General features: G+C 41.6%; 1 protein-coding gene across 2 annotated transcripts in view; it reads right to left on the reverse strand.

Moving 5' to 3' along the window:
- Window positions 1-21,456, reverse strand: part of PSMD14 (proteasome 26S subunit, non-ATPase 14) — a 61,181-nt gene extending 39,725 nt beyond the window's left edge. The window contains exons 1-3 of one of the 2 annotated variants that reach the window (XM_054044374.1): window positions 21,424-21,456; window positions 9,939-10,050; window positions 7,077-7,128 (exon numbers count right to left, since the gene is read on the reverse strand). In XM_054044374.1, coding sequence (XP_053900349.1) covers window positions 7,077-7,124 — 48 coding nt within the window. In that variant the 5' untranslated portion in view covers window positions 7,125-7,128; window positions 9,939-10,050; window positions 21,424-21,456. Of the gene's footprint in view, window positions 1-7,076; window positions 7,129-9,938; window positions 10,051-20,938; window positions 21,049-21,423 lie in introns of those variants that run through there. The other variant, XM_054044373.1, reaches the window with a different exon arrangement.
- Window positions 21,457-22,204: the final 748 nt, after the last annotated feature.

The following is a 22,204-nucleotide window of genomic DNA, read 5'->3' on the forward strand; positions in this document are numbered from 1 at the left end:
CAGGTATATACAACCTGGATATTTATTCTCGTTTTGAAGTCTTCAAAGCATAGAAAACTAATTTAAAGCAATGTGATGGTTGCATATTTGGCAGTACTTCCTGCAATGAGTTAATACTAATGTTTTCAAAGCAACTGGTTTTAAGGGGTGGAAAAAATTAAGTCCTATTCTCCTTGAGTGGAATAATCTGTTAAAATTGGGAATCTGGGGACATGGGTTTCAATGATGGTTCTGCAACAGATAAGTCACGTAAGTTATGCACCTTGGTTTCCTCATCTTTAATATAGGTATAAAGGATATTGAGAGAAGTAATGTTTGTAAGATACTTGTTTGCCTTTTTCATCAAAGGTTTATAAGTACTAATGAATTAGTAATAAATAGATCTCTTGAACTAGAGGTACAACCCACCCTACTCACTGAAGCAGTGGATGTGATGTTCCCTAGCAGGAGTGTCCAAAGCCCCACCTTGGGGAAAAAATTGGAAGGCCACAGAGTAGCACAACTCTTGCCATGAGAAGCACACAGGCCCAGGGAGACAGGGGTGGAAAAAAGATGAAGCTGCTTAAGTGCCTGTGGATACCAAATCTGAGCAGATGGACATTAATCTAAATAGGCAGTGGTGCTCAGTAAAGTTGCAGACTTCCTTCCATTTAACTGAAATGTGTTGTATCCCCAAAGTGTGCTATTAACCAACAAAACTTCCTACAAGGTGTTCCATTACATATGCATAAATATCCATTAGCATGCAGAAAGGACAAAGCCAATATGCCATTTACTAAGAGATGCAGGAATATCTAAATCAGTTGCTCTAATTAGTATAAAGGAAACTTGCATTTAATTTGGAAATGGGAAGGAATCTACATTGAACCTCACCCACCTGTGCCTGCCAGATCAGGAACCCTCATTCTGAAGCTCATGAAAGAAACTAGTAACATTGTGTTTAATCCTTGCACTGATTACATGAGCAGATTATTCAGAATTTTAGATCAGTGGCAGGTCTCCCAAATTCCCCTGGTGCCACAGATTTCATAAATGGGATCACTGTGTTCTTAAAAAAAAATAATAAATAATATAAGGAAAAAAGGTTCCACAGCATCAAACAGTGCAATGCATGAAACCTCATAATCAAAGTGACAGTTTTCAAGTGCCATTTACAATGCCCTAATCTGGAAACATCCCAGCTAACCCATCTGATCAACAATTTCACAGATGGAAGCACTTGATGGCTAATTGGCAAGTCCATTATTCAAATAAACTAGCTATCTGCACTTCTATTTTCTTTATTTCAAGTCAAGGTGCAAACACTTTGCATAAGACACAGGTCACACCCCCAAAAATTGGATTACTCTCTACCCTCCATCAAGTGGGTTACTTTAAAGCATCCAGCTAGTATAACGATTGTTTCGTTTACAACAGTGAAGCACTTACACCCATGAAAAAATTAATGAACAGTCAAATAAAACTAAAGTTTTTAAAAATACATTAAAGATTGGTTAAGAACAATAAGGTATATTTTTAAAATAATCTCATTGCTCTCTACATCAGAACTTTGTTAAGTGTAGCACATATATACAACAAGAAACGTACGTCTTTCTAATGTGATGACATTTGGGTGGAGAAAATAACTGGATAAGATGTGTCAGCATGGGTAAAAAACAGCTGTCTTTGTTACCATTTTGAAAGCCTCACAAGGAGGACAACACCAACAAAAGCTCTTACTAAATTCATCTTGTGTACTCTCTGGGACAACAGGAAGAATAGTGAAGATAGTAATCAATGGGACTATCTAAAACATGCATATGCAGAATTGACTTCACTACACATCCTGTGGCATGGAGGACAATGACTAGTAAAGATGGGTGTAATGGATTCAACTAATATTCCAGAAAATTGTGTGCAAAATGAAAAGGGGTGTTCTTCCAAATCCCGGTGACACGGATTCTCTTGCTGCCCCAATAAAATCTAAAGCTTGAGCTGCACTCCCTAATTTGTCTTTTGCACACAAACTAGGCAGAACAGGGAAGTGGGATACCAATCAGCTGTGCTGCAGGCACAGCTCTCCAACACTACAGGGGGGGGGGTCCGATACCACTTTTTTGATTGAAATCAAGCTTCCAAAAAGGATTCATGCCATATATTAGCTTTACACAACTTATAGATTCTTTTACCATATCTAAAGTTAGGAATGTCTTCAAATTCTAAATAATCTCCTTGGTATTCAAACTAACTGTCATTGACCTGAACTAAATTCTTCAGGGTGGTTCTTTTGCCCTCACAGGTAAATGATGGGAAAAGTGAGATTTAAATACATAAGATGATTCCTGTAAATCAATTCCTTGGTTTCAATTCATTATTAACTGATACAGAGAAATACTTATCCCAGATCTCCTGTTTGCACAAAGACCCAATACTGGTAAGATTAGTTAATTGTAGTAATTTGTATTATGTAGTACCCAAAGGCCCAACCAGGACTGAGACCCCAATGTGCTGGGTGCTGTACAAACACAAAAGAGACAATCACTGCCATGAACAATTTACAATCTAAAATCATGCACACACAGCAGAGTCTGGAGATACGACATACAAGCACTATATTGAAGAATAGGCAGTTTTGTTAATTACATGTACCACAGTTTGTTTTAAATGAGGGTAGAGAGGAAAGGAGTAGGAAGAGTCACAGCTACCCGGTTTCCCCGAAAATAAGACAGTGTCTTATATTAATTTTTGCTCCCAAAGATGCGCTAGGTCTTATTTTCAGGGGATGTCTTATTTTTCAGAAATGAAAAATGCCTTATTATCGGTGGATGCCTTATTATCGGGGAGGTCTTATTATCGGGGGGATGCCTTATATTACAACGAGAGGCAAAACTGTAAGTAGGCCTTATTTTCGGAGGATGTCTTATTTTCGGGGAAACAGGGTAGTTACCTGCCCACCCATGATCAGCAGAGGTGATTCTTAAGGAGAAATCTGACAGAAAGTATTCATTTCATCAGGGAGTTCTTCCCCTGCAAAAGGTGCAATGTGGAAGAGAGCCCAGAGATGTTTGAAGCAGAAGCTGACTAGGGAATGTAGGCAGCATGATGGCAGGGGTTGACACTGCAACATGTTACTAGATAAGTGAGGTACTGGAGGTAGAGATAGTTTCTAGGAGGGAAAAGAGGAGGGGGACAGACAAAACCTTGAGGGATACCCACAGAAAAGGAAAGAGGGGAGAAGAACTGCCCTCCAGATTAGACACACAGAGCTACCAATGAGGTCAGAGGAGAACCATAAGGGGACAGAAAGACAATGGAGAACAAAATTTCAAAAAGTAGGTATAAAAAAAACACCAAAAGGTCAAGGATAGTGGAGTACAGATTGTGAGATTGGGCCAGAAAAAGAGGTCATTAGAGACTTTAATGAAAGCAGTTTCAGTGGAATATGAAGGCAGACGCCAGACTAGAAAGCATCAAGAATGGAATTGGAGGAAAGGAACTCTAAACAGCAGTTGTAATGAGCATGTTCAATGAGATACTGAATGACAGTAGAAGTGGAAGGTAGGGTTAAGAGTTTTGTACTTGTGCTGTTTTTTTTTTTGAAGATGGGGAGACCAACAACTTCTTATAATAAGGAAAGTAATCTGATGATGTGTGAGGTGAAGAAGTGAGAGAAATGGGATGAGCAGAGCAGCAAGAGAAATTAAAAGATAAGAGGAGATGGAGGTTATTTGATCATGAAGGGCTGGAGTTGGACAACAAGCAACAAGTCTCATTGTCAGTGATGTTGGGGAGGAGGGAGGTAATGATTTTTCTTTGAAGAAACCAGTAAGATCCTACATGGAAAGGGAGGAGAAAACAGAGAGGGGAAGAGCTTGAGGAGAAAGTCAAAAGGTGGTAGAAGCAGCAACTGGAATTGAGCATAGGAAGTAGGGCTGTTTGGCTAAGAAGATGACAAAGTTAAAAGGAGGAAAGAGTGAACTTATAGTTTTGACTCAGCATGGTCATGAGACTTTGACCAGAATTGCTCAGCAGCAGGAGAACAAGAGTATAAAAACAGATATTGAGGGTTCGAGGGAATGACCTTGTGATGTGAGAAAGTATCAAAAAAAAGAGTGGAGTAGAGGAAATAGAAATAGAAAGACTAGAGGAAAGGGCTGAGAGCAGAACAGCATACGTGGATGTTGATGGATTGAAGGTTATGGAAGGAATAGGTGGCAGGGCAGGGTGGAGGGGAGAAGTGGGCAATACTGAAGGAGATGAGGTAGTGTCAGAAAGAGGGAAATTTGTGATGGAGACTCCAAAGATGGAGCTGGTAAAGATTAACTGAGTGGCCATTTGTTGACTAAGAGTTGATCCACTGTTACATATCAATGGAAGTGGGCTATTGTCACCCATTTCAACTGCCAAGCAATCAATCTCAAAGAATAGCTCAAGAAAGGAGTTACCCACAGCTATTTAATTCTGCCCTCAGAAAATGTATTAAGTTTGCTCTTCCTTATGCAATTCTTCGCATACTCAGATTAGCAGAGGAACAAACTTGAGTAGTTGACCTGGATAGGCTTTTTTACTATGAGGTTTAACTTTTAAAGTAAAGCCAGCAAAAACCGAAGTCATTTGTAACAGAATGATTAGGTGGAGGAATGTACAATAGTTTCAAGACTAGTCCAGTTTAGGGGCATTACTGGCAGTGATATCACTAGTTCTGTAACAAGATTAAGTATTTCCAGGAAATACCTGTCTTTGTTCTCAGTTTAACAACCGTCTGATTCAGTCTGGAGTTTCTCTGCTACCAGCAAAAATATCCAAGATAAAAACTGATAACTGTCCATCTCCAATTCAAATTCAGGTATATGCCAATACATAAACTATAAGCATAAGTGACCTTCTTTTGCACATCTCTCCTACCGATTTAATCCACCAGAGAGCTGCAAAAGTAGCCGTGACATTAGTCAGATCAAGCTGCAACCAGCAATAGCAGCAATGTAGTTCTCCTGAGATTCACAGATTTTTTTTTTTTAAATCCCCTCACTCAAGTTTCTTCAGGAGACACTTCCATGTTTAAATATGGATAGAAATTCTGCAGCCTGGTGCTGGAGCAGTTTGTAAGGCTTATTTTGAATATCATTTTATTGTCTCCTACATTTTATATTTGGCTTCAGATTAAAATTGGGAAATTCTAGAGAGTTAACTGTAAATCTGAAAAACAGCTTTGATGTGCATCAAGTTCAGAGAGGACTAAGAAGTGAAAGCTTGAGTGATTAGACTATGCATATGTTAGAAAAATGAAGAGTCATGAAGCAGACTGGCAGCACAGAGTAACAAGAGAAATCTCAAAATTGCTTAAGAAAGCGAAACTAAAAATAACTGAGTACTGCTTGAAGATGCACTAAAGGAGCGTGAAAAGAATTTTAGCTGAAAAAAAGAAAATTGAACAATAACATACAAAAAAATTAAGGTGATCTGGCCACCCAGCTAGCGGATGTAATTCTACATGTTAGATAAAGCACATTGAGTGCTTCAACATGTTGTACACCAGTGGTCCCCAAACTTTTCACATGGCACCCCCTTTTCCCCTGTTTGTGCACCCCCTTCAGAGCTGGGGCCAAGAGCAAGGCTGCGGCTCTTGGAGGGAGGGGAGGTGTGGATAAGGGTAAGGGGGCTGAAGTTGGGGCTGCAGCTGCAGGGGTCCTGCGGCCGCAAGCGGGGCCAGGAGCCAAGACTGAGGGCAGAGTGGGACTGGGTGGCGTTCCCTCCCCACCCTGTGGGGACTACTCCTGGGCTCACCCCATAGTTTGGGGACCACTGATGTATACTTTCCTGTTTAGAGGTGGACATTAGGAACACATAACAGAAAGCCAAAAAGCTGTGAATATGAAGGATTTGCAAATATCAAAGGAATTATAGCAATGAATCAGGGACTTCAAAACATATATGTTACTGTGAACATTGAGGAGCCAACTATGGTTGGGAATTACAGACTAAGTTAATGTTTGGAATATATTACAGAAGTCATTAAGGGGGAGCAAACCCAGGCCACCATGCTAAGCTGAGATTCCTGGGCTTGGCCTAGGGAAACTCTACTGGAAGAATTACTTCTCTTGTGACTCCATAGAGACAATGATGTAGCTCACAAAGTTTTACTTACGCCAGTCTTCTTCCCAAACAGTGTGGGTATCTGCATAGTAATAATTCCACCAACATGTCCCAAATACATTCTCCTTAGTCTTCAGGTGTCCTGTCCACCCTCCCATGGCAGACTAACTAGTTCCACTGCATCCAGGGTGCTAAACACCCAGGACAAAGCTGCCCTCACCTCTCTGAAGAAAAGGGACAGACATAAAAGAGAGATGCACATGCACCTACACAAACAACATTAAGGCCTCTGGGCAAATCAGCTGGAAAAAACACAACAGGTGGTATCATCTGGTGAGAGAAAATGGAGGAGGCCACACATTAGTTGAAAAGTTTGTGATAGGAACTTGAAAGCTACCAGAGAGGCCCTTACTCCACAGAAGGAAGATTACTAAAGAAAGCAACAATACTGTGTTTAAGAACTACATATGTGTACGCAAAGGCTACTTACATGTGTGATTAATTCTTTTAGAAACAATTCAAATAGCCTCCACAAATCCATATGAGAACGCATCATCATGGTATCTCAGGTGTTATGAAACCTACTTATTCACTGCATCAAATGAATGGTATTTAAAGGTATTCTTATTGACTAAACCAAAGACTGCAAAGTCAGTTTTTCTGAACAGTTTAATTTGCAATTTCTGTTTTATTCAATGTTTAATTTTGCAGATACATCTGCATTCAGTGGACTATATTGTTTAGACATCACATGAAATATTGAAACAATCCTAAATTTTTATACATGGCATGGTTGCAAATTCTGTAAATTTTGAAAGTTCATACTCAGTGTCAATGCAATTCGCATCAAAATTGATGCATAGACTATACAGCGATGTTTTCTATATATTGACATTACAAAACTGAAGTCAGCTGTTTGCTGCTAAAAGGTTGGGTATTTTGGTAATTATAAAAATAAACTATGATTAATGTAAGAATAACATATTTACAAGTTGTATACTAACCTGCCCCAGCCCAGGCATGCCTCCTCCAAGTCGTAGAAGTCTGTCCATATTTCTAGAGAACAGAAACAAAGGAAAACGTTCCTAAGCTCTGAAGTATTTACTAAATTGCTATCTATATAATTCACCTTCAGTCACTCAGTATGTCAAAAATATTGGTGGTAATTACAACACAACATCAGACTTCCTGTTAATTAACACCACATATTAATTCAAGAAGCTGTCTTCCTCGCTAATTAACAGACCTTATTTTATTGCTTTGGTTTTGGGTTATCCCAATATCTAAAGATAAGCATTTTTGTCACACTTTCAAAACTTTATCATCATACAATAATGTTTAACTTACCTGGAAAGAGCACCTGCATGGGGGAAATGCCTGAAACATATTACAGGTACAACTGACTTTCCTTCAATTTTGTCCAGCGTGTATCAATAAAACTTAATTTAAAAAGTAAGGATTTTTTACATCCTCATTAGTAAGTTCTGTGCTAATTAACTTACAGCTTGTCAGTTATTGTAAAAACTGCATGTGAAAGACACTGAACAGATTATGGATCTCTGAATTAGCATCCAAAGCTTTTTTTAATGAACTCATTATACTTAAAGAAATACTGTAAAGTAAACATCAAATGCATTTAGTTTGAATACAAGGGGCAATACAGTCATTTCATGCATTTAAAATGTTGCATATAGAATACCTTAGAATGAGACTATTCCAGCAGCAAAACTTAACAGCTCTTTCCACTAGAGTACACCTCTACCTCGATAGAACGCTGTCCTCGGGAGCCAAAAAATCTTACCGCGTTATAGATGAAACCGCGTTATATTGAACTTGCTTTGATTCACCGGAGTGCGTGGCCCCGCCCCCCCGAAGCACTGCTTTACCGCGTTATATCCGAATTAGTGTTATATCGGGTAGCGTTCTATTGAGGGAGAGGTGTATTTGAAAAGTACTACTTCAATAACTGAACTTCCCCTCTTTTCTGATCTCTAGGACAATGAGATAAATCTTTGATGTAGTTTTATATGGCCTCAATTGACCATTAAACCATGCCACTGTTAAAGACTTGAGCTACGATTCATTTCGCTGATCAAATCATTTTCTTGTTCAGAAATAACATACATATTTTTAGATATAATATATATACACAATTTCAATATAAGTGTACTGTCCCAGTTATAACAGTTAGGAATCTTTCGTGGCTTGCCTTACCTTACAGTGCTTATTTGCAAGCACTAAGACCCAGTTGTGGGTAGGCATTCAATAACTAAGAAAAGCTCACTTTTCAACAAGTTCTAAGCCTTAAATTTTAACATGAAACATGGTTTTCATTTTAGAGTTTTAAGACATAAATTATGAGTCTTGACTGCTTTATCACACTTCCTTGGAAGTGAAAGAGATACAGTACAAGGCCAAAAACAGATTCCTTAACGCAAGACTATTGAGCAAACCCCATCTTGCACAACTTTGGCTCAATACTACAAAGCCTTTTCAAGTTTACCATCAGACCCCACCACATTATAAAAACAGCAAGTGACCGTATTTCCACAGCAAATGAGTTTGTTCCCACCACATGCAATATTCAATAACAAAACACCATCAGCGATCACAAACAAAACACATTCCAGAACTTTCTTTATGCAGCCACAAGTACAAACAAAAAGGGATATGAGCAAAGGTAAATTTGAAAACTGAAAAAGATGGTGAAGGGTCATAAAGACTTGAGAAATAATTTTAGTCTGTATATTGAAACCAAAACAAATTTGATCTTGAAGTTGTAGAAATGATGTTAGAGACAACACTATTCATCTTCCAAAAGATGTTAACATTTTTATTAACTAGCTATCTGTGGAGATCTATAAATTTGATTTATTCTCTAAAACCCAGAGTTTTATTTTGAATTATTTTTCTTCCAGTTTAAGGGACACAGTCAGATTCAACTGTCTTTCCCTGTGTTACTAGCACCCTGTAAGATGATTAAAATAAAACTCAAGCATAATAGTTTTTACCATTTATGCCATTTACTTTTTGTTCTTCAAACAACTTGGATAAAAAGAGTCTGGTCAGCATCACTTTTTTATGTAGTCAGTTCCACTTTCTAGTTCTAGTGCACCAGCAGAGTGGAGCTGTGTTTGGATTCCCTTTTGGGGTTTTTTTAAAATATTCTTTTTAAAGACAACACATACAATCCTACATTTGGGACCTACATTACCAGAAGACATCCTTTTAAAGATATCTTGGATAGAGACTACATCAAATTAAGACTGGGGAAATAAAAAAGCCACAGATTAATGCCTTCATTTTCAGGTGTGAGTTTAGTGCTCATGAAAAATGTCTGACAGCCATGGAGACCAAAATTCTCTATCTGCAAAAAGAAATTCAGCACAGGTATAAGCTCCTCTGTACTGTACCACTAATGTCTCAACCCTGACCTGGGGAAGCAATCCCAACGTGGGTGTGGAAAGGATAATTCCCCATACATGATCATTCATTGTTTGGTAGTTCTGATGAAACTGCAGTGTGTGCCAATTAACACCAACTGTGCTGTTTTTTTGTGAGAAAAAACACTACTTGTCCACTGGGACTTAGAATGACCACATAATTTATTTCAGGTAGGCCAGGCAGATATCAAGGATAACAATTTTTATTTACTGCTAATCTGGACTGGATAGTAACTTTCAATTAAGTGGAGAAAAGGCCCACTCCATGAGTTAATACAGCGGTAATCTCCCTGGATAATGCTTTTACACAGTTAAATAAAGTGAACCTGTTTTGTTTTGAAGTTATTGATCAGAACCCATTATCTTATCAGGTAACAAAGTTTGAGATGAGTATATGAAGTGGAACAAATTTTAGTTTCTCACCTGGCACTCAACTAGAGTTTTCCTGTTCTTGTCAACAGAGTCAGATAGTAATCCTTATCCCCACTGCAGCTCCCACTTTTTGGATGTCTATTAAGTTTATGATGTCTTCTTCCTACAAAAGAACACAGTTGTAATTTAGAAACAAGAGTATAGAGAAAGGAATAGTTTCATTACTAGGGTTTTCCAGGGACCATGCCATTGGAGAGGCGCAAATACAAAACTGAGTTACCCCAGCATTGTGTTTTGAACTTTTCTGAGTTTTAACTACATAACCTCTATTTCAGATTTGTAATATGCCATCTGGAATCTCTAAGCTAGAGAACTCCATGTACTACATAAAGCCTACACAATTATCATATGGCTAGAAATTTCCCAGAGTCTCGCTGAAACATGGAAAGGTAAAATTCAAGTTTGCATTTTAATAACCTCTCTTCGCCCCAGAAAGCGAAACAGGTTTAACCTTGGATGTAACTCCATAAATAGGTGTTATATAATCATCTGAAACAGGAAAATATTTGTCCCTAATTGTTTGACTTAAACTTGGAAATATTACAGAGGCATCAGCAGTTAATGCTGCAACAAGCTTCTCAAATTTATAACTGAACTGAAACCTTTCACTGATTAAATTTAGTCTCCATGTCTAACAAAGTTGTTCAAGATTCATCTGAATTTTTTTAGGGCATTGTCTGCTTAGATACTTTCTACTTAGTATAGCTAAATTAGCCCCCATCACATTGTATGTATAATTGGGGTTATTTTTTCCAATGTGCATTACTTTACCTTTATCCACATTAAATTTCATTTGCCATTTTGTTGCCCAATCACTTAGTTTTGTGAGATCTTTTTGAAGTTCTTCACAGTCTGATTTGGTCTTAACTATCTTGAGCTGTTTAGTATCGTCTGCAAACTATGCCACCTCACTGTTTACCCCTTTCTCCAGATCATTTATGAGTAAGTTGAATAGGACTGGTTCTAGAACTGATCCTTGGGGAACACCACTAGTTACCCCTCTCCATTCTGAAAATTTACCATTATTCCTACCCTTTGTTCCCGGTCTTTTAACCAGTTCTCAATCCATGAAAGGATCTTCCCTCTCATCCCAGAACAACTTAATTTATGTAAGAGCCTTTGGTGAGGGACCTTGTCAAAGGCTTTCTGGAAATCTAAGTACACTATGTCCACTGGATCCCCCTTGTCCACATGTTTGTTGACCCCTTCAAAGAACTCTAATATATTAGTAAGACATGATTTCCCATTACAAAAACCATGTTGACTTTTGCCCAACAATTTATGTTCTTCTATATGTCTGACAATTTTATTCTTTACTATTGTTTCAACTAATTTGCCCGGTACGGATGTTAGACTTACTGGCCTGTAATTGCCGGGATCACCTCTAGAGCCCTTTTTAAATATTGGCATTACATTAGCTATCTTCCAGTCATTGGGTACAGAAGCTGATTTAAAGAACAGTTACAAACCATAGTTAATAGTTCCGCAATTTCAAATTTGAGTTCTTTCAGAACTCTTGGGTGAATGCCATCTGGTCCCGGTGACTTGTTACTGTTAAGTTTATCAATTAATTCCAAAACCTCCTCTAGTGACACTTCAATCTGTGACAATTCCTCAGATTTGTCACCTACAAAGGACGGCTCAGGTTTGGGAATCTCCCTCAGCTGCAAAGACTGAAGAAAAGAATTCATTTAGTTTCTCCGCAATGACTTTATCATCTTTAAGTGCTCCTTTTGTATCTCGATCGTCCAGGGGCCCCACTGGTTCTTTAGCAGGCTTCCTACTTCTGATGTACTTAAAAAACAGTTTTTTCAAGTAATCAGTTGATTTCAAGTAAATTAGCCAACGCCAATTCAGTTTTTCATCGTTCTCAAGCACTCTTTCGCAGTGTGACTTTGAGAAGTGTCACTTCTGCTCATTTACTGGAAACGACATATCCTCAATTTTGTCCTGCCCATTCAAAATTATATCATCAATATCAGCAGAGTTTAGGATCGCTGGCCATAAAGCAGCATCTGATTTATCAATCTGTGGAGTGCAATTTTTCTCACTGCTGTTTCCGTCATCGTCCGAGAAAGATCTTTCTTTATTGTTTCTCTCCTTTTCACGTTAACTAGGTTTTTCTTTGTCATTACTCTTCTTTTCATGTGAGCCACATTCTTCTTTATCATCACTCTCCTTTATGCCACCAGGAAAACTGGACAATTCTCCATCACTTTCCTATATTTTTTCCTTATCTTCAAGCAAATCTGCTAATTTCTTGGTAATAGGACTTCCACCAGTTACGCTTCTTTCCTCAATTTCTTCTGCACTGGGACAATTGCTATTGCCTAAAGCCCGGTCTATGTTTTTCTGTTTCAGATATTTTCCCATCAAATTTGCCCATTGCTGCAAACTAGATTGCAACTGAGCTTTTTGCTTCCTATATTGAGCTTCTGAAGGCTTCTTTGGGAATACCTGATAGATAAATAAATGTATCAAACATTTTACTTCAAATATTCTATTTTCCGTGCCCCAGCATCCCGATTCCAACACTCCTAAGCATGCCACTCCAGGCGGTTGCGTGGGTCGCCTGCCCCTAAATGTGACCCTGCCTGCACATCATGGCCCCAGAGGCAGCAGTGGCTGCTGCACTGCCTCCTTTCTTCCGCTTAGGGTTGCCACAGATTTTTTTTTATTTTATTTTATTTTTTAAAAAAAGACATCCAGGCTTGTTAAATGGTACCCGGACGCACAAGCTAAAACCCATGCTTGTCCGGGTGAAAACTGGACAGGTGGCAACCTTAGTCTTCAGGTGCCTAAATTCCTTTGAAAGTCTGGCCCCATGTCCTTCAAGTTTTTCAAAATGGTAGATCTCATTCTCTCCCATGTGTTTTTTATTCATAAACTAGAAAAGGAAAACAAGCTTTCCTGCTTATTCAAGTACCAATCCATTTCTGAATTTTGAATTAACTACTAGGCCAAGTGAAGAAAAATATTCTCTCTGCATGTGCTAGCTAAACTGACACCAAAAGTAATTAAACCAAAAGCGTTTCTGCACACAGAAACTTACATTTGGAAAAAGGTAAATACCAGCATTTGTTTTACTGAAAAGAGTGAAAATAATATACTTCATGCAGTACATGACACTGTGACTTTTCCAAGCCTGATTTGAAGATTGTTTCCCCCATGATTCTGCATCTAATTAAAGCAGCACTCTATAACTCATTAAAATTTGTTGAGGGATCATTTATGCAGCATGTTTTTATTATTAATCTAAATTATTTTAATAGATAATAAATTTAGGCTTTAACATAGGTTGTCAGTTTCAAATTTAATTTTAAACAGATTTTTTAAAAGAATATATTCAACTTAAAACAAAATCCAATTTAAATAAAAATATCCGCTTTTTTAAATAAATAGATTTTTATACACTCTGGGCAGGTCTGTCAGAACATGACGTACTTCTGTTCTGGCACTGTCTTCCAGCTCTGCTCTTCAGAGTTCCCCACTCAGTCCCTGATGCTGGGGAGGCTGAGTAGATAGTATATGGCCTAATCCTCCTCCCAAGTGCTGTTCCCTACCTATGCCCAGCACAATATTAAATTAAAAAAAAACCAAACACACACTAACTTTTCCCATACAAAAGTATGAGGTCAAAGAAAAGTTGCACACTACATGGATTAGTAAAAACCTCAATCATTTGTTTTTCATTTGAGAGTGATTGTGATGAGCACACTGAATGATTCCAGGTTAGAAATTAGAATGCATTTGCGTTTGGGCAGTCCATTTACCTGGTAACATCTAGGAATAGGTTAGTGTGGTCATGACTGCTGACTTAGCAAGCGATTTCTTTGATTTTTAGTAACTGCAATAGTTGAGTGTGTGCTTGACTGAACTACTGCAGTTCAAATATTGTTTATGCAACCTCCATTATTGCAGTTTTTTCACTGCCGAACCTGAGAGCGGAGGAATGGGACACAAAACGTACATCTTTACAAATCTGCACTGCAGGAATTCATGAAAATTGATGATTATTGAATTAAAACTGGAAAATCCGTAGAGAATCTTCAGTACAGTCATCTAGAAGTACATCAACGGATAAATGTAACTGGTACAAGATACCAGCCACCAAGAGCTCTGGATTTCAATCAGCATAACCAACCCAGTTTTTGATTACAGATCAGTTAATATTTATAAAGTGCTTTGAAGATGAAACACTGAGTGGTATTACTAAGAACTTTTTTCCACATGGCCTGGGAAGAACAGATATGAGCAATATACCGTACTCACTCATAAGCTGGTTCGTTTATAAGCCAACCCCCCCAAGATGGATAAGTAAAAATGGAAATTTTTTTATAACCTGTTCATAAGCCGACCCTATAATTCAGGAGTCAGCAAACTTTGGCTCCCGGGCCATCAGGATAAGCCACTGGCGGGCCGAGATGGTTTGTTTACCTCGAGCATCCGCAGGCAAGGAGGTAAACCTAAGTAAACAAAGTGTCCCGGCGTGCCAGCTGCTTACCCTGACAGGCCGGGACAGCAACTGGTGGGGAAATTTTTTGGGAGGGAGAAGCTGGGGGTCAGTGGAGTAACCTCTGTGACCACCCCCAACATGACCCCACCCCTAGCCAGGGACCCCCACATTCTCCCCATCCCTTCCCTTCCCACCTTATCTGGGGAGGGCCAGGGTAGATGTTTCTGACCTGGCTGGAGCTGCTCTAGCAGGCTGGGCAGCGTGGCCGCAGTCTGCTCCAGCGGCCCAGACTGGGCGTCGCAGCCACAGCATGTTCCAGCAGGCTGGGCCGGGCGGCGCGACCACAGCCTGCTCTGGGGGGCGGGGCGGGGCTGAGCTGCTCCGGAGGCTGGGGGATGAGCAGCATGGCCAGAAGCGGAGAGACTCCGGCCCCTCCTCTTCCCTTCTGGCTCTGCTGCCTCCCCTTGCTCCCTCTATTTTGGGGGGGGGGGGTAGATTTCATGCAATAGTCCTGGTTTCTTAGTAGAAATAATGGGCACTATATACTGAAGTAATTTCTTTTTAAAAAACGGACTCATCATTGGATCCTGGGATGAGCAGTTGGGTTCATTATGAAGACTGATAACATTTTGAGATAGAGTGTCAAAGTTAGAATTAGAGTTATTTTTATATACAGAAAAGAGAAAAACCTTAGCTACAAAATTTCAACTTTAAGTCAATAATTAGCAGGTTTGAAAAGTCAGTTTGCAGAATGCTTTGGGATTCCTAGAAAATTTAGGAAAAAGGTACATATTAAAAAACATAATAGCAATTAGGAGTAGAGATAGGGACTGGACAAGTGGTCCCCAAACTTTTCCTCTCATGCCCCCCCCCACCCTTTACCAGTAATAGAATGCATCTCACACCCGCCCCAGACCGGGACAGGAGGTGAGACTAGGCTGTGGCTGGGACCCGGCAGCTGAGCTGCAACCAGGAGTGAAACCAGGGCCACAGCTACGGCCAGGGGCTGAGCAAAGCAGAGCTGAGTGGCACTCCTTGCCTGCCCCCCGGTGGGGGCCGGCCCAGGCTCTGCTGCATCACACCCCCCCAGACTTTTTTCCATGCCCCCCTAAAGGGATGCGACCTGCAGCTTGGGGACCACTGAACTAGACAATGCAAAAGTATGAAAAGACTGTGGCAAAAAGGAACACTCACTTCATATTTTGCATTAAACGCAATGAAAGGGGTCCCAGACAACTAACTTTATTCTTAATATTCTTCCACCTGTTTCTATTTAATACCTGATTTCCATTAATAAGGATTTTTTTAAATCTTTCCAAAAGACTGGTGCTAAAACTTTGTAATACAGTCGAGAATTTTTTTTCTGGACGAAGTAACAAGTATTCCACATTATTACTGCCTAAGAAGTCACAAACTGGAGAGATCCACCATTCCTCCAGGAGAACAGAAGACAGCTGGAGTCACTAGGTAGTTTCCCATTGCTTAGCACACCCAGCATGGAAATAAAGGAAGAAACTCAGAGCAGAACACAGATTCCATGTGTGGCAGTAAGCGTCTAACTATATTACCATGCTGAAACTTAAACTTTTGTTTATTTGCAACTTATAAGTAAGAATACGATTTTGTTAAAGGTCACGGCTTCCATGACTTTAACAGATCTCCATGACTTCCACCTTAAGTTTCATCACTCCCCATCCCCACGTGGCGGCAGGGCTCCAGCTTGGGCAGTCAGCCCCACCCCCACAGTTTCAAAAATAATAATATAAAGTAAGCACTGCACACTTTGTATTCTATGTTGTAACTGAAATAAATTTAATAATGAAGAAAAACATTCAAAAATATTTATAATACATTTAAATTGTTATTCTATTAACAGTGTGATTCAAACTGAAATTAATTGAGGTTTTTTATATCTCACAATTGCAATTTTTTTAAATCGTTTGACAGCTCCAGAAGAAATAGTTCTGTGCTAGTAGTTTATATTTCATTATGTAGTTTCTATGAAAGATTAAAAACATACACTGCTTCCGTCAAAGTGCTTGGGCTGAAATTGGGAAAAAGCAGCATCACTTGCCCCAAAACCTCAGCCATGCTGAACACAACACCATCAACAGCCTCAGGAACAACTCCCTGAAAAAGCACAGGAATAGATCTGTACAGACACATGCCTAGAACCCCGACCAGGGATATTCTATTTGCTACCTAAGATCCATAAACCTGGAAATCCTGGACATCCCATCATCTCAGGCATTGGCACCCTAACATCAGGATTGTCTGGCTATGTGAACTCGCTCCTCAGGCCCTACGCTACCAGCACTCGCAGCTATCTTCGAGACACCACTGACTTCCTAAGGAAACTACAATCCATTGGTGATCTTCCAGAAAACACCATCCTGGCCACTATGGATGTAGAAGCCCTCTACACCAACATTCCACACAAAGATGAACTACAAGCTATCCAGGAACAGTATCCTCGATAATGTCACGGCAAACCTTTGTGACTTTGTCCTTACCCACAACTATTTCACATTTGGGGACAATATATACCTTCAAGTCAGCGGAACTGCTATGGGTACCCACATGGCCCCACAGTATGCCAACATTTTTATGGCTGAATTAGAACAACGCTTCCTCAGCTCTTGTCCCCTAACGCCCCTACTCTACTTGTGCTACATTGATGATATCTTCATCATCTGGACACATGGAAAAGAAGCCCTTGAGGAATTCCACCATGATTTCAACAATTTCCATCCCACCATCAACCTCAGCTTATACCAGAAACCTACTGACCGCTATACTTACCTACATGTCTCCAGCTTCCATCCAGAACACACCACATGATCCATTGTCTACAGCCAAGCTCTAAGATACAACCGCATTTGCTCCAATCCCACACACAGAGACAAACATCTACAAGATCTCTATCAAGCATTCTTAAAACTACAATACCCACCTGCTGAAGTGAAAAAACAGATTGACAGAGCCAGAAGAGTACCCAGAAGTCACCTACTACAGGACAGGCCCAACAAAGAAAATAACAGATCGCCACTCGCCATCACCTTCAGCCCCCAACTAAAACCTCTCCAGCGCATCATCAAAGATCTACAACCTATCCTGAAAGATGATCCCTCACTCTCACAGATCTTGGGAGACAGACCAGGCCTCGCTTACAGACAGCCCCCGCAACCCGAAGCAAATACTCACCAGCAACCACACACCAAAAACACTAACCCAGGAATCTATCCTTGCAACAAAGCCCGATGCCAACTCTGTCCACATACCTATTCAAGCGACACCATCATAGGACCTACTCACATCAGCCACGCCATCAGGGGCTCTTTCTCCTGCACATCTACCAATGTGATATATGCAATCATGTGCCAGCAATGCCCCTCTGCCATGTATATTGGCCAAACCAGACAGAGTCTACACAAAAGAATAAATGGACACAAATCTGACATCAGGAATCAGAACATTCAAAAACCAGTAAGAGAACACTTCAACCTCTCTGGTCACTCAGTAACAGACTTAAAGGTGGCAATTTTGCAACAGAAAAAGCTTCAAAAACAGATTCCAGTGAGAAACTGCTGAACTTGAATTAATATGCAAACTAGATACCATTAACTTAGGCTTGAATAGAGACTGGGAATGGCTGAGTCATTACACAGATTGAATCTATTTCCTCATGTTATGTATCCTAACGCCTCTTGTCAACTGTCTGAAATGGTCCATCTTGATTATCACTACAAAAGTTTTTTTTTTTCCTCCTGCTGATAATTGCTCATCTTAGTTAATTAGCCTTTTAGAGTTGATACGGCTACTTCCACCTTTTCATGTTCTCTGTGTGTGTGTACATATATATAGATACACACACACATATCTCCGTACTATATGTTCCATTTTATGCATCTGAAGAAGTGGGCTGTAGCCCACGAAAGCTTATGCTCAAATAAATTTGTTAGTCTCTAAGGTGCCACAAGTACTCCTGTTCTTTTTGCGGATACAGACTAACACGGCTGCTACTCTGAAATCTAGAGTTATCAGACATAGTTAGTGTTTTGGTATTCTACTGAATAGTGCCTCCTAACTGATTATGTCAAAACTTTTACAAATTTGTGTCTAATTTCCATGCGATTCTTTTAAAGTGATAACATAGTCATAGTAGGCGTCAGCATGTTAGAGTGGCAAGGATCTACCACAGGGGTGGCAACGTTTGGCATGCAGCTCGCCAGGGTAAGCACCCTGGCGGGCCGGGCCAGTTTTATTTACCTGCTGACGTGGCAGGTTCAGCCAACCATGGCCCCCACTGGCCGCGGTTCGCCGTCCCGGGCCAATGGGGGCGGCGAGAAGCGGCGCGGGCGAGCGATGTGCTGGCCGCGGCTTCTCACCACCCCCATTGGCCCAGGACGGCGAACCGCGACCAGTGGGGGCCGCGATCAGCCGAACCTGCCGCGTCAGCAGGTAAATAAAACTGGCCCAGCCCACCAGGGTGTTTACCCTGGCAAGCCGCGTGCCGAACGTTGCCGACCGCTGATCTACCACATCAGTAGATAAAGGATCACAAGTTTTTCATGAACACCTAATAAAGTTATTTATGTGCAAAGATTAACCCATTTGAGGTCCCGTCCATTCCAAACCATTCAGGAAGAGTTCTAGCCATTAAATATGTTTGCAAACCAATTTCTGGACCGCTTTAGAAATCTATCAAGAGATTATCTTCCCATCCTCCCATATTACAGGGACTACAAAGAATGCGGTTATCAGTAGACTCTTCTGCCCAATCAAAAGCTTTAGAGCTAGAAATGTGATTCACAGCTCAGACATGCAGCACCTCACACCCCAAGAAAGGGAAGAGATCATTTTCAAAATGCTGACAAAACTGGGGCAGACTTCCCAATAACATACCGAATATAAATACATAGCTTTTCAAACAGAAATAATTTAAATCACAATCTGAAAACGCATGCATCACCACTGATGTTTCTATTTACTATAAATATATTTGATATAAACAGATTGAACAAAAAAACAAAGATACATATTTGTCAAATATACTAGACGTTTTACCAGTAGCCAAATACTACTAAAAATATTTAACCTACAAAAGCTGGTGAAATCTATTGAATAAAATTAGCTGACTACTATTCTATACTATTATTTTTGCTCATTATACCTCCTTTCCTAGCTTCACTCCACTTTCTTTCCTATATAGGCCTCCTTCCTCTCTATCCCCCACCTGCCTGTTACCTGAAGTGTCTTTTTCCTGTTTTTCCCTTCCCCTCCTTAGCCCATTCCCTACACTGTGTTCTGCTTCTTTCCCTGTCTTGCTTCTCAAGTATTACATAAATAGCTGCACTGAAAGCTGCCAAGACAAGTCAGTTTTCACTCACTGCTGCTGCTGCTTGACAAAGCAGTGAGTAAGTGTAAAGTCACTGGGGATAGCTCCAGACTCTGAAAGACAACACATGACCAGTTTATGCTCCACTTGTATTTGGAAGGTTCAATATCAAGATAAGGGCACTTTCAGAGGTTTATTTCTTTAAAGACGAAACCATAGGGATATGCTCACCAGGAATATTTGTTAAATATAATACAAAAGTGCTGCTGTGCATCATTGGGCAACTGCATGCTTCACCCCAGAAGAGCTGCATTTCAGCTGTCAGTAGAGTGACTGTTACATAGATAACATTGCTACAAAACCAGAAAAGGTCACTGCTGCCAGTTGACATGAACTTGCAAACAGGGCTGCCTGTGATTATTTACTGTGGTAGCAGTGTCCCTATTAGCATTGAAAACCATACAGTCTGTGGACTCCAAGAACAGAACATGACAGCAATAGTGTTATAGGAGCATTTGAGCCTCTTGCAGCAGTTCTCATTCCTTGCACCAGGTCTAATAAGGCACCACGGCATTAAAAACAATAAATTTACAATAACCATCCATCTGTGTAGATGCTTTACTGATTAACCACATGAACTACTGCAGCTCTTGCCCCTCCTCTCCTGTTCACAACAAAGTCATTAAGTCCGGCTGAATGGAGATTGCAAGCTCTTTCACGCGGTAGCAACGCACTCACTTGTTTCTGCAAGCTACCCAAGGCACGTTTGGGGGAGGGGGGGGGGGTTAGAAATAAATAATAAAGATCAGCACAGAACATTGCCCATTAGCGACTCCCAAGAGGCGGCACAACATGCTGTCACCTAGGCCCTTGGGACAGGCTTAGGCACCTCGAAGGTAACAGGCCAGGGGCAGGGAAGGGGTTACCGCTCTCTACATAAAGGGGCAGGCCACCAAAAGCCACGACACTTCCCCAGCGGGCCGCATCCCTAACACTTATCCCGCAGCCCCCTCCCAGCTCCCTGGGGCCTCTCACCAGCGTCCCGGCAGCCCGGTTCTACCCCTGCACCCGGCCCCGCTCATCGCCTCCTCGCCCAGTGCCGCGCGGGCCCAGCCCGAGGCCGGGGAAAGGCCCAGGAGCCAGACCAAGCCACGGGAGGGCCTACAGCCTACGCCCCCGAGTGGCCTCTACCCTTACCTGGGGCTGAGACCCTTCCGCCGCCGCTCCACGTCCGCTGCGGGCCGCGATGAATCAGCCGGATTTCATTCAAACCCAGTCCGCCCAGGCCTCCCGAAAACACTTCCGGGTTCAGAGGGCACCTCCCGGTTTCCGTTCCCATCCCAATAGCTTGGTGGGGTCAGACCCATGGCAACGTAGCCCCGCCCCCACCATGCCTCCGAGTCGCGCGGAGCTTCCCTCCCCCAAGCTCCCCTGGAAGAAGCCGAGGCGCGGGCGGGGCGGGGCTAGGCTGCCGGCTGGCAGTGCAGGCAGCCGCTCGCGCCCCTGCCGCTGGAGGGGCCTTCTCCCGCCTCTGCCGTAAGCTGGAGCGAGGAAGTTCGTCCAGGCAGCACTGGTTCCCGCTCGATGGGGGCAGGCCGTGGCTGGCTCCATGTAATGATGCTTTGCAGGCTCCCCGCTGTTCTGTTCTGGGGGCGGGGGTGAAAGTAACTTAAAGGACTTACCCGTATGCAAGGCGGCTGGGACAGGGTCTTGGGCAAGGGGGGGGGCCCTCTGGGCACCTGGAAGGGGCGGGGCCTCAGGCAGAAGGGGTGGGGCTGGGGCCAGACTTACCCAGGCAGCCCTTCAGTGATGCCCTGGGGCTCTGACCTCTTTTAGATCAAGCCCCAGGGCTGCTTCTGCTTTTGTCCATTCCCCCTCCCCGAGGCCCTGCTGTGGCTGTGTACTGGCAGCCACTTTCTTACTGGTTCGCTGTACCGGCTTACTTTCACCTCTGGGTGGGAGCCACTGATTGTTCCCTTTGCGCCTTTCCCCCAGATGTTAGAAGGGTGCAGCTGGCCCTCCACAGCAAAAGTGCTGCCCAACCATAGTCCTGTTGGGCACCTAGAAACGCCTGACAGCGAAAGGAAGCAATCAGTTCCAAAACTCAGCGAGAGGCGCATTTCACAAGTACTTAATCCACCTGATACAAATGTGTAGATGGCCCCAAGTTATTCAGATTAATCAGCACGACGAGGAACTTCACAAGCTAGGTGAATGGGCACCACATTAAAAGTGAAATTCCATCTCAATCTATGAAAAGTGATGCATAGTGGAGGGAAAAATTTAAACTACTCAAACACTTTGTGGTGTTCTAAATAAATTTACTGTATCAGCACAAGAGAGGGGTGTGGGCATTACTGTATACAATTCAATTAAAACAGTTGCTTAATATGTAGCTGCAGGTAAAAAAAACCTAACAAGATGTTAGGAAGCATAAGGGGATGGTAAATAATACAAAGAATA

This window comes from Malaclemys terrapin, chromosome 11 (genome assembly GCF_027887155.1).
Source record: "Malaclemys terrapin pileata isolate rMalTer1 chromosome 11, rMalTer1.hap1, whole genome shotgun sequence".
In the NCBI taxonomy this organism is placed as follows: domain Eukaryota; kingdom Metazoa; phylum Chordata; order Testudines; family Emydidae; genus Malaclemys; species Malaclemys terrapin.